The following is a 13,043-nucleotide window of genomic DNA, read 5'->3' as shown; positions in this document are numbered from 1 at the left end:
AAAAGTCTCTTGCAAGGACATCTGAGCTGCTCGGAAAACTCTCACCGAAGGTAAGAGCAATAATCTCTTTGTACAATGTGTTGGATGTTAAAGCTGTTTTGGGGGTGAGGAGCGTGGGGAAGGGAGGAGGGGTGGGGAGGGAGGAAATGCCTGGGTAGATTTATTTTTTTTTAATTTATTTTTGGTCTAACAATTATGGCTACAGTCTACAAAGGGAAGGATTAAGGCCAAAGATACTCATCACTGCATTTCCTACCTGAATTTTTTTTTTTTTGCAAAAAGAATGTTTTCAACATAAAAAACATACTGTTTTTTTCCGTGGAAATAGTTCTTTAAATAGGGGAAGAAAAATCTACTATAAAATATTAGTGGTTTAAAAATATGGTGTCTGGAAAAATAAATAAATGTACAATTCCTATTCAAATATAAATCACTATAAGCACTTGCTGAGTAGTTAATATCTTCACTGGTCTCTGCTCAGAAAGATTTAAGGTTGCTTGATCTCAAGCCTTTGTAGGGTTCTCTTGGGAAGTCTTTGGACCTGATTCATTAAAGCACTTTGGCATCTCTTCGCTGGGAAGGGGGATCTCAGGCACATGCCAAAACCCGACTGCCTGGGGATGCTCTGCCAGGGGCATCCTTACGGCAACGCCAACCCCGGCGGCCAAAGCCTCGCTGCTGCCCCGTGTTTTCGACACGTTTATCTTCCGCGAAGGACAGAAACGCGAGATTGCTGATCCACTTGCTTGTGTCTCGGGGAGGCAAACACGCTCACAAAAGCAATTGCGAATGCCCAGACTGGTTCTTTGAGCCTTGCTGCAATGTTAAAGAGCTGAACTCGATGCTGCTGGAGCGGGGACAAAGCCGTGGTGCAGGGTTATCCGGGTGGGACACGTTTTCCTGCTTCGTGTCGAATTTTGATCCCCTACCAGACTGGCCTTTTAGCTTTTTTTAATTTTTTTTTTAAATTTTAACACACACACACCCCCCTCCAAAATTACTTTCCCATAGTGCAGTGTACAGGTAAGTGAAGTGTGCTGAATACATTGCTAATGAATAGCAGGAATATTTACATACAAAAATATATAGGTTTGAACACTTCAAACTCTGCCTTTCGGTGCAGGAGAGAAGAGAGAAGAGCCAGTCCCTTTGAGAAGATGTATCTTCTGCCAGCTTCTGTCCTGGGGCTGAGCAAACCGCCCCGACCGTCTCCTTGGTGAGTACTCCCGAGGACTGGCTCATCCTGGGTTTCTCTAAGCCTGCCGTTGTTCGGCTCTGCTTTTCCCCTCATCCAGGGCAGCCATGGGAGCAGATCCCCATCACGTTGACTTGGTGGAGGAGCCCGAAGGAAATCACCCCATTGTGCACTGGTGAATGCATGATTTATGGCAAGCAGGAGAGAGGAAGGGCTGTGCTCAGGCATCACACTTCATCTGCAGCTCCTCTGGCTTGCAGAGGGCTTGGGACCATCACTATCCTCATGTGTCAGGAGATGCACTTGCCCAAGTGACCCTCTTGTCCTCTCCCCTGTGTGCTGCAGGATGGAGCCCTGCTCTGATCCCTGGCTCTGACAGGGCTCAGCTGCTTCACCAAAGCCAGAGCACAGGTGTGAAACTCTCCCCATCCTTGTACAGCCATTTAGGAGCTGTGATGGGGAGTGGAAAATAAAAAATGGCCTCAGTCCAGCCACTTTCTGCTCCTGCATGGTTTTTTTTTATCTGTAACATTGATGGCAAAGGGAGACCTGGACAAGAGACTGAGTGCTGTGGGACAAAGCTCAGTCCCAGCTTTGCTGAGCTGGAAGTTTCTTTGCAGGTCTCTGCTATTTTACCTGCTTTTGGAGAAAAGCTTGAGGATGTGGGCTGAGCTTATAAACCTTGTGGGGAGGAAACACCAAGGGCTGTACCGATGGAAAACCCTGAATACCACCAAGGTACCTGGCTCGTGCTTCTCTTGCTCTTTTCTCTGCTGCTGCTCATGCAGGAAAACACGACCGCAAAAATCACAAACCATCATGGTGCACGTAACCCGTGGTCTTGGGGGAGGATGGACATGGGCCACGAGATGCTGCTGCATAATTACTGGAAGGCAATCAACACTTCGTTAGGGAAATGCAGCAGCATAGCTGATCTGTGCTCCTGCACCATGACACCCCCAACCTTGTGCCTGGCCTTGGTTTCATTAAACCCTTCCTAGGAGGGATGAACTTAAGGAACGACAACTCCTCCTCTCCCTCCCCTTTGCATCAATACAAGAAGCTTATTGCACCTTTCCAGGTCTCCAAGCGGGTGCAGGATCTGTCCTGCAGCACTTTGCGGCACAGCTGGCGGTGGTGCAGGACCAAGCATCACTTGGCACTGCTGCATCCCCCCGTCCAGCTGGGTCTGGATGTGTTCGTTTGCCTATGGCACAACATGGGGCTCTTGTGCGTTTTAGCCAGCAGTTTATGGGGAGAGGATGGAAACTGGAATAAAAAGAACAGGCTGTTCCAGCTTTCTCTGCTTGATACCTGGGCGTTTCATGTTGAGGAGGGCAGAATGATGGCTAAATTACATGGGCCAGAGGCTTTTTCTAGCTGTAACTGCCAGCTGCTGGTTTGCTGTTGGGAGTTGTGCTCCCTCTCCCATCCTATTTACATTTATTTCCTTTTATTTTTAGAGTTGCTTGATAGCTGGAGGCTGCGGTTGGCCTGGTCGGACATGGGACAGGAGGTGACAAGCTTGGAGACACCAGCAGCTCTTCAGGAGCAAACCCACCCTGCTCGCTCATGGCTGGTCAGGTCTGGTGTTGTAGGTCCCACTGAGCACCCGTGAGTGATGGAGGGTGCTCATCCGAATGCGGCCACCGTGGTGGCTTGTGTGGACAACACGCCCCAGAGCTGTCCTCTCGTGTCCCTTCTTTTTCCATCCTGCACCCCACGTGGTGGCACAAGGGGCTGTGATTAGTTCATTAAGGGATTTTCTGGGGTTTGTTGGGAATTTTTCCTTGTTTTAGAGTTGTGTGCGTGTGTGTGTAGGGATTATGGGAGGTTTTTTTTACGGGGTGGTAGTCGTTTTTTGCTTGTTTGAATTCTGTATCCTATAAATGCGTGTCCTCCTCTTCCTCCAGGTCCTCCTTCATGAGGGTGTCGAGAGGAACGATCCAGCTGTCCCCCAGCTCGCCATTGAGGTTCACCTTCTTCTCCTGCATTTCAGAGGAGGTCTCCATCACTTCCAGCGTGGGGTTATCATGGTAGCCGTTCTCCATTGTCTGCAGCTCCTCGGTCAGGCGCTGCTGCGAGGAAAGAAAACCCAAAAACCCCAGTGAAAAATAGCTTGGCCATGCTGTGCGTGTCACCTCCCAGACAGCCGTGGGTGCTGCCCCGTATAGATGTATATAACTACATATAGAGACTTTCAGAGTCTGGGCTGGTTGAGGTTGGGGGCTGCAGTCAGCACCAGCACAGCGCGGGGATAGCATGGAGCTGGCAAGAGAGAAACTCTGCTAATTGTGGCAGGGAGGAAAGAGCAGCCAGAGATACGCAGAAAACCTCCAGGAGCAGCTGCCAGCTTCAGCCTGGCCACGAGGCCACGGCTTGATCCCAGCTGAGCATCATTGCCATACCCCGACCCTGCATCCCAACTCCTGCGTCCCCAACTCAGCTCCATTCTTCCCCTCCCCTTTCTACGCCCCTGTCCCTTCTTAGCTGCTTTATTGTTATTTTGCCCTTCCACCCAGGCAGCTCCCACCTTGCAGATGCTGCCGGCCCATTTGCCCCTCCATAAGCATCATCTCGGACCCCTATTCTGGAGCTCTTGGTGGAAACCAGGCAGGGAAAGAACAGCCCCTCCTGCCCCTTTCCCTTTGGCCACGTGTGGTTTTGGCTGATTCATGGACGAATCAGGCACTGCATCACCCTGGGCCTTTGGTATGCCATGCTCCAGGCTCCGACCCAGCCCTTCAGCCCCTGGCAGAACCCCATCCCAATTTTGCATTCACCACGGCAACTCCTTCATCCCCATCCCACCTCGGAGGGATTCACCAGGGAGCTGCAGTCCTTGGTCAGCCCTTTTTTGGGGAGTGCAGGGCTCTCGATAGGCACCTCTGTTAAAATCTGCCTGCATTTACAGCTCGGTTTATTACAGTGCTCCTAATAAATGTCAGGAGACAGGCGTGGGAGGGAATTCATGGAGAAGGAGAGGGACGGAGAAGTGAAACTGCAGGGCTTGGTGCTAGCAGGGGGGCTGCAAAGGCGCTGCTGGGGGTCCCCTGGCTCGCACGTTGGGGGGGGATGCGGGCAGGGATGGCGGGATGCTCGAAAGCAGAAGAGGCACCTGGGCTCTTGCAGGGGCTGTTCCACCCTCCGGGGTTGCTGGTACAACCCCCAGATGAATGGATGGATGCTTGGGCAGCGCTTTCTCCGGTCGTGGCAAGGCACCCCCCTCCGCCGTGCAGCAAGCGGAAGGGGTCTTTAAAGCTGGGCTTTAGTCCTGTTAAAAGCTACTGAATCCTACCAAGCACCAGGTGTGAGAGCTGGGGGTGTTACGGATGCGGTCCCCACCCCTCCAATCCCTGTGTTGGAACTCACATTAAAGATCAGGGCCACATGTCCATCATCAAACCCGGGGAGATCAGGGTGGATGTGCTGGTTATTTCCAAGGTAAAACAACAGCAGGGTTTAAAAAGGGGATGGGGTGGGGAGGGTTGGAGAAAAATAAAAATAAAAAAAAACTTTCAAGTCATTTTTGGAAAAGAAGCAGGAGGAAAACAAAAGAAACCACCCAAAAACAAATCCAGAAAGGAGAATAGTGTTTGATCTTATCAACTGCTTGCAAAAAGATCTTTTCCTGTGCTCTGAGCAAGAGTCGAACTGAGGAACTGGCATCCCTTGCTTTGGTTTTGCTACCTTACCCTGTGGCTGGTGTGGGTATTTACCTCCGGAGCATCCAGCCAGGGCTGGTACCGGTTCCTCTGCACCATGTTACTTGAGGGGGACACATTCCCATTGCTAAAAATACCCTATTTCTACCTGTTTTCTAAACAATACAGGGCAAGAGCGTTACACTGCTTCCTGTCCCTGCTGGGATGGATGTTTTTACACCCTGACCAGGGAGATTTCAGCTGAGGGATGGCCCGGCTGTGAAACCCCCTAAACTACATGGGGAACCACGGTGGGGGTCAAATATCTATTGAGGTCTTGCATCCTCCCAAAAAATCAAACCTTGCAAAAACAAGCCTGATGCCGGCATTGGTTTGCTCTTCCCTGCCTCCTATGTTCATCTCCATTAGATTGCAGACACTTAAAGCAAAGGTTGCCTTAACCCTCGCCTTCACACAGCTCCTGGCACGTGGGGCAGAGGTTGGGACCCCCTGGGAAGGATGAGCTGGTTTTGGGGGGAAACGACTTGAAGTAAAATGCAGGAGTTTGTTTCTGCATCGGGAGGGTGGTTTACACTAATTGCATCATTTGGCCTCATTTTATTATTTTTTTTTCCCGTCTGTCTGTCTCTCTGCCAGAACTAAATCCTCAGCAAGAGCAGCAGGGGCTGATGCAAACCGCGGGTACGTGGCAGAGCTCTCCCCGCCGGTGCTGCAAGGGCGTGGGAACGGCCAGTCCTTGTAGGTGTATGTGACACTAAAATCACCCAGAATTGCTTCCTCAGATAAAAATGATACTAATTTTTTTTTCCATGTCTGTTCTTCCTTAAATCCTGCTGTTGCTGCTCTGAAATTTGGCCCTGGCCCAGCTCCCCTAAAGGCTGAGCTGTGTGGCGTATGGCGTTGATGTCCTCCTGCTGTCCTCCCACCCTGCAAACGGCTGCCGGCTCCCCACAGCCCCTGGCACCCCTGGGAAGTCATCGGGGTGATGCTGGGCACCCAGCCCTGCTCATAAAGGTACTCTTGAGAATTTTTGGGGGGGAGGGATGGATGGGTTTGGAGAGGGGCTGTTGGGTTGACAAAGCCTTTCTTGTCAAAGTTATGATCTGAGGATGCTGCTCATCCTCAGATGGGTGGTAGCAGGGATGGATGCTGCTCCTTGCCATACCCCACCGACACCGGCCCCTCATTTCCCTGGTTTTCATCCTGGCTGCCCCCCACCCCGACACCCCCAAAGGGCAGCTCCTGCCTCTCCAGAGCATCCACAGCACTTGGACACCCCTTGAGCAATACGCAAGGGTGGCAGCCTGCTGGGTGAGCCAGGATGTCTCCACCAGAAGAGATGACAACGATGATGCTCTTCATCTCCTGAAGATGCCTCTGGGACTAAAAGGTCCCAGGGTACCTGTCCCACTTGCCTCCTACCTTACCTGGTCCTTCTTTTGGGAGAAGCGCTGGTGGCAACAGCCGTAGATGGCTGCGATCAGCAGCAGGGAGCCGGCCAGAGTGACGATGGTGATGATCAGGGGTGTGCTGAACTCATCGTTGATTACCATCTCCCTCTCCATTTTGTCATAGGTGATGTTGGCGATGCCAAGCTGCGACAGAAAGGACGGATCAGGCCCCAAAGAGGGCTTCCTGTGTCACCCGCCTTGGGGGACATCCAAGCTGTGCTGTGCCCAGGGGCCTGCTTACCTTCTCTAATTTGTCCTTCTTCTCCTTCAGCTCCTCGAGGACTTTTTCAGGGTCCAAAGGGACTGGGGGGAAAGAGGCCGCAATGAGCACAACAATGAGTTGTGCCACCACCTCTGGGCCAACGGGGGTGACCCCCTTTCTGGAGGAGGTGGATGGAGATGTGCGGGCATCGAGCCAACCTTTGCAGATGCCTCCACAGCCAGACAAGGAGCTGAGACCTCTTCTCCGGGCAGGGGGACAGCCCCAGAGACCCCTGTCCCCACCATCCCCCAGCCCCGGGCTGTGCATACCCTGGTGGGGGCCTCCACTTCAGTGCACAATTCGTGAGTGGGACCAGTGAGGGGCTGTACCCGGCTGCTCGAGGCCATGCCGGAGTGGTGCAGGATCAGTCCCAGGGCTGGGCTGCCCTGCCTGTGGTCGGGTGCTGGAGGCTGGACCTCCCCACCCAGCCCCTGCCCTGATGACAAAGAGGAGGAGGATGGGGCTCAGTCCTTCCTCCCCTGGCACCAAGGCAGCGTGATGCCTCCATCCTCCCAGTTCCTCGGTGCCCAAAGGGCTTCGACGTGGACAAAAATCTCCCCTCCGAGGTCCCTTGGGGAAGGATTTGAGCTGGGCACTGGGTTTTAACCACTTGGGAGGAATTTTTCCTCATGGAGACTGGTCCCTGTCTTGACTTATCGTGGATGAGAGAGGGATCTGGTGCATTAGCTGGGGAGCAAAGTTCGTTTCTGGGGTTGTTGTGCCTCTCCTAAGCCTCTGAGATGGGGCAGCCCAAGGAACGGAGCCCCTTGCTCAAGGTCTAACTGACCCCAAGGGCTCTGCCAAGCCTCAGGCTGCATCCCCACGCCAGGGTCCCCAATGCCGATCCCATCCCGTCCCCCTCGGGGCAGGACGGTGGGATCATACTCACGGTGCACGATCGCCCACACGGCCCAGTGCTGGGAGCGGGGCTCACGGGAGGCCAGTGTCACCGTGCACGTTTCCCTGCTGGCGTTGAAAGCGTGCTGGCCCGTTGAGCAGAAGCTCTCGAAGAAGGAGATGTTGTCGCTGGTGGTCTTCCACTCGGCCTGCGGTGACAGCAAGGGCTCAGTACTGTCCCCTCTCCCAGGGACCGCTGAGGAGCATCCCACCCCATCTCCCATCCCCATCCTCCCCCATCCCTTTGCACCGCCCGGCTGCCACCGGCCCTCCCAGGGAACAGGAAAAGTTTAAAAGTAGTTTCTTTACGAGAAGCCGAGCTCTTGGCTGCCGTTCCTCACCGGGGCCCTGCTCTGGTCTTATCTGAGCGCCGCAGCTTTTGGTGTTACAGGAATAGCAGGTCCCTGAGGGAAATGGGGCAGGGAGGCCAAGGGGCCGTGACGGGAGGACAGGACTGTGCAGCCCCCCCCGTGTCCCCACAGGCATCTGTGGGCCTCCCACCACCTGCATTTCTACCCTCTGTCCCCACCAACACAGGTCCTCGTCCTCCCTAGGGACGCCCTGTGGCTTGGCAGAGGCAAGAGAAAATGTTTTGCTTTCAGATAAACTGGAGCATCCCCGGAGGGGATTAGTCCGGACAGCGCTGGAGGGATGGAGCCCAAATCCCCCCCGAGATGCTCCTGAGGCTTTTTGCGTCTGCTCGATGCTTCGTAGCGGTTGGGAGCTCGCTAAGGTAGAGACGATTGCCCTCCTGCCTGCAAAGGTCCGATACGTGAAGATGCTGTATATACAGCTCCTACGTGCACAGCTCATGCATGCACAAGCACTGCACGCACAAGTTGTGCACAGACAGGTGCTGCATGCACAAGTCCTTTGTGCGCAGATGCTACGTGCACACGGTCTCCTCTGCGCAGATCCTGTGTGCAAAAGTCCTCCGTGTGCGCTGAAACGGGGTGCTAGGCAGCAGCAGCCCCGGCTGGGAAAGGCTCTGCTCCTGCCTGCTCCAACACCCCAAACCTGCCCCCCTGCTCTGCATCGCCATCTGGGCCGGGTCCCGCTTGCACCAACAGCATCTCGCTTGCTCCACCACAAGGACAGCAGCCGCCTGGCTGAGGAAGGCACCTAATCTCACCCCATCTTATCTAAATATTTGGGAAGTGGCGGTGGAGACAGGATGCGCTTGCCGGGGCGGAAGACTGGTCCTGGGCACAGCGCGAGGATGAGCTCAGCACCGTGAGGCCCTGGCCGTCCCTGGGAACCGCCGCTGGCCCTTGCCTGTCCTTTCGCTTTGCATGGGGAGAAACTTCTCCCGGGCCCCTCCGTTGAGTCCGCGCTATCCCAGCTGCATCCCTGGGAAAAGAGCTGGATGGGAAACCCGCCCCAGCCCTGCGCCAGCGCAGCCCACGGGCAGCAAGACGAGACCTCGGCAAGGCAGTACCCCCAAAAAGCTTGTCTCCAGCAGGACAGGGAGGAGAGGGTTACGGCTTGGTTCGGGCGGTGTTTTTATCATCTTTGGACGCTGGGTTGTGCTCCTAAGCTTTAAATGTCCTGCAGTTCATCAATCCCTGCCTGTGCAGCATTTTCTGCTCGGCAGAGGCATGAAAAGCCTCTTTGCTGCCTCCCTGCACGCTCCTTCCCCAAGTTTTGCAACAGCTCTGCCTTTCCCCAGCCCTTAATAACCCAATTCTCCTCCTACCACCCCATGGGGGGTGGGGGGGGAAGACCTTTAAAATGTCTTTTTTTTTTTTTTTTTTTTTTTTTTTTGAGCGGGAAGGAAAATCAGATGTGAGGCTGAAGCCCAGCTGAGCACTGAACTGCTTTGCTGCCGGATGGTGAGCAGTGCCTGAACGCCTTTAGAGGCTGAACTGGAAGGATTTACCCTTTCCAGGGTTGGAGAGGGGCAGGGTAAGGGCCACTGCCGCTGGCAGGGATGCCCCGGCGGCGATGCTGCAGCCCCGGCAGCTTCTCCCCTCCTGCTGCCGGAGCCGCTCGCATTCCTTGGCTGGAGTTGACAAGCGCTGCCGAACAGCTCGAATCCGGTTCCCACAGTGGCGGGGACCTAAAACTAACATCCCCGAATGAGGTAACAGCTCTTGAGTCAACAAACCACCCCCACCAGCTGGATGGGGTGAGGGGGACCACGACCCTGCTTGGCACAGGGGTTCCTCCCGCTGCTCTGGGGACCGTCCTGCTGCCCCCAGCCCTGCAGGTGACACACAGCAAATGCCCTCAGCCACCTGGGTGTGGGTCTAGGTGGTCCCGCTGTTGCTTTTGCATCCCCCAGCTCGAGCAGGCTCTGGTCCTCCCCAACATCCTCCAACTTGCCTTGCTGGGCACATCTGTGTCCTGGCTGGGGACACGATGGAGGAGCCACATTGGCCCCCCTGGGAAGTGGCCACAGTGGCCACCAGAGCTCAGGGGACACTAGCCACCTCTGACACGGTCACCTCTCGCTTCACCTAATGCATTTTGGGGTTGGGATGAGGAACAGAGTATCCATCCATCCATCCATCCATCCATCCATCCATCCATCCATCCCGAGGCTGGAGCACCGCAAGCAGCCAACAAAAACCCAGCTGAAGATACATTTGTGAGCTGGACCTTTAGCTAATGAGCCTCATTAGGAAACTCATTAAGATCCTGCTGTAATCAAAGGAAGGAGAAGGGGCAAAAGGGAGGATGGGGAAACATGGACCAAACTTCAGCGCTGGTTAAAAGCATCGCCTGAAGAGGAAGGATAGTGGAAACCAACTAGTCCATAAAGTACTTTTGGTCCACAAAGTGGTACCAGCCATATATTTGGCTCTTTTTTTTAAGATTGACAGACTGAGGTGCATTTTTTTTATTTTTAAAGTTACTGTAGCTGGAGAAACTGAGGCGCAGCAGGGTGCAATGCCCGCAGTTCCTGGGTTCAGTCCCAACCGTTTTGCTGGGGTCCCTGCATTGCTGGTGCTGCCCCGTGAGCCCAGCTATGCACGGGGGAAGTGGTCTGCATTGCTCTGTCCTCTGCCACGTGTGATCTGGTCATGTCCCCCACCACCGGGCCACCGTGTTGCCCTTGATGCTTCCCCAAGCTTCTTTCTGGAGCTGAGCTTTTAGCACAATGCCATCCCGACTCTGGCTCATTCTGGCGGACCAGGATTGGAGCCATTTCTGGAACACTTCTCCTTATAGCACGCACTTTCCTGTTTTCCCACGGGTTGTGAAATGCAAAGGATTTTTTCACTTTGCTGTCAAGATTTGGCTAGAGACTTGTTTACTGGGCCTACAAAGCAGGGAAACCAGATAGTGCTGTTTCTCTGTTATCTGCTCAGCTTGGGAGGCATAAAATTTGTTGCAATTTTCAGGAATATGCCGAGTGGAAAGTTAACGGCAAGCGGGTGGGAGGTGTTTTGGCAGCCGAGGAGAGTGATGCTATGGGAGGATGCACCCTTGCAGTCTTTCTGCAGCTGTTTCAAGGCATAATTGGCATTTTGTACTAACAATGCTTCAGCTCGTTATTATGCCCAGAGGAATCTAAGGGAAACGGGGCGGCAGACTTGCTGGCTCGCCAGCTCCAGCACACCATTGCCCAGCGGAGTGGGCAGAGAGAAGTGATGGATGATGCTGTGATGTCTGCCCACCCCTTAGCTCGCCGTCGCATCACCGCGCGCCGGCACTTCCCAGCTTTACCATCCCTGTTTCCCAAAAGCCTCCCGGCACAGCTCCAGCAAAGCTACGGGGAGGACAGCGGCTCCATGAAGAGCACGACTGGGCCCAGAAGGAGGAGGGAAGCATTGAACACCAGCACAGTCATAAGTCACCTGGGTGCTTTAGGCTCCAAAATTAGATTTTGTCAATCTGATGAAATATTTTTATATATTCAATATAAAATTTGACGAGAAGCTTTCCCAGTGGGGCGCGGCTGCAGGTTCTGACATTGCACAAAGCAGGGCAGGGGATGCTCTTACTGTGGCTGTCCTACTGTGGAGTCTGGACCACAGGCATGGTTATAAGGTTCCTCCTTGGAGTCATCCTCAGACTTAAAGGGCAGCACAGCTATGAACATCATCATTTCTGCAGGTGTGCAGGCAAGGAGCGTTTACACCCAGTACAGCTGAAGTAGGAAGGTGATGACCATGAGATGGCAGCAGACAGGCACTTCCCCTCCTCCAGGAGCACGGTGGGTGCTATCGGGAGGTCCAAGCCCTCTCCAGGGCTGCCAGGCAGGGCCACCACCGAGCCACAGGGAATTTCAAGAGCCACTGTGGTCAGTAGGAGTGATCCTGCTCGTCTCAGCATGTATCTCAAGGGGTTTTATGAACACAGTGTGGCTTCACTTTGTGTCTCACCACCATATGGTGAAGAGTCACTCCATTTTACAAACGGGACAGCAAAGGTTCATGAACCTGAGCAGGTATTTCTGATGCTGTGCAGCATAAGCTGTGAGAAGGTCCTTGAATTTCCCAATGCTTACGTTGCCTTGGCAGTGCTGAGATCCAGAAACCAGACCATTATAATGCCAAAACCGACCCCTGAGCCCTAGCCACAGCTCAGATACACTCTGTCAAGATCTCACCAGCCATGTGGTGTTATCTCTTCCTCTTTGTCATTAACTTAAAACTTCAGCCTATTTAAAAGTTATCCATATATTGCATCTTCCCTATTGCAGGAAACTCATAGTTTCCACAAGAATCAATCTGAAGGTGAGTATCCCTCAGAAAAGCCAGCAGACAGTATCCACCCACCAGAAGTAGGGGTCTTGGTGTACAGTCTTAGGTTGGGCTTGCCTTTCCCCAACCTTGGCACTACATTTTACTACTCCTGGGTCTTGTAGAGTGTCTGAAACAAATGAAATGGAGTTTTTTGCTCTCACTTGAGGGTTCTATGAGAGCTGATGTAGCACTGAGGAGCGTAGCGAGTCCCAAACTCCAGGCTGTTGTGCTTCCCAGTTGCTCTGCAGGTGGACGCTACTCTACCCCAGCTGTGAGGTTGCAAGGTCTCACCAAGTACACAACAACTATGGAGGAACTCCATGTTTTTTTGTTTGGGTTTTGGGATGAACTTCTGGCTCCTCTGCAAAGGCAAAAAAGCTTTCCCGTTAGCCTTTGCAGAGGGAAAGTTTCACCCTCTAAAATTTCTCGTTGCTCTTTTTCTGAGTCCTGGGGGGGCTCAGCTGGTCCTTCTACTTGAAGAAGACCACACGGGCCTCTTCTCCTCCTGCCATATCCCCCACCGGGTGATACTGCTGAGTATGGGTTTGCATTTACCATTTTACACCCCAAAAGTGTTTGCATCTTATTTTGATGAAATTACTCTCATCTCTGTAGGCTCACGTGCTCGCAGTACCACAGGTTAAAACCTGATCTCCAACAGCAACACAACTGCTAATCCTACACAGAAGTCCAAAAGAGTGGTACTTACACAGGTTTTAGCTTCTTTCAGATATATGGTGGGCCAATTATTTTGCACCTGGTCTTTACAGATGACCTATAAAGACAGAAGAAAAGCAGCTCTCAAATCGTTGACATAGGTTGGAAGGACAGTTGGTCACCGATACAACAGACTGCCCCAAGCCAGGAGACATCCCAACC

General features: G+C 53.3%; 1 protein-coding gene across 4 annotated transcripts in view; it reads right to left on the bottom strand.

The window, feature by feature from the left end:
• Positions 1-174: 174 nt before the first annotated feature.
• PODXL (podocalyxin like) overlaps positions 175-13,043 on the bottom strand; it is a 45,435-nt gene continuing 32,566 nt past the window's right edge. Inside the window, exons 4-9 of one of the 4 annotated variants that reach the window (XM_054844883.1) lie at positions 12,874-12,939; positions 7,463-7,619; positions 6,553-6,614; positions 6,288-6,455; positions 4,568-4,624; positions 175-3,273 (exon numbers count right to left, since the gene is read on the bottom strand). In XM_054844883.1, coding sequence (XP_054700858.1) covers positions 3,079-3,273; positions 4,568-4,624; positions 6,288-6,455; positions 6,553-6,614; positions 7,463-7,619; positions 12,874-12,939 — 705 coding nt within the window. In that variant the 3' untranslated portion in view covers positions 175-3,078. The remainder of the gene's footprint in view (positions 3,274-4,567; positions 4,625-6,287; positions 6,456-6,552; positions 6,615-7,462; positions 7,620-12,873; positions 12,940-13,043) is intronic. The other 3 variants (XM_054844893.1, XM_054844902.1, XM_054844911.1) reach the window with 3 other exon arrangements.

Source organism: Grus americana, chromosome 1 (genome assembly GCF_028858705.1).
Source record: "Grus americana isolate bGruAme1 chromosome 1, bGruAme1.mat, whole genome shotgun sequence".
Classification (NCBI taxonomy): domain Eukaryota; kingdom Metazoa; phylum Chordata; class Aves; order Gruiformes; family Gruidae; genus Grus; species Grus americana.
The sequence above is the reverse complement of the archived record's forward strand: the minus strand, read 5'-3'. Positions and strand labels throughout refer to the sequence as shown.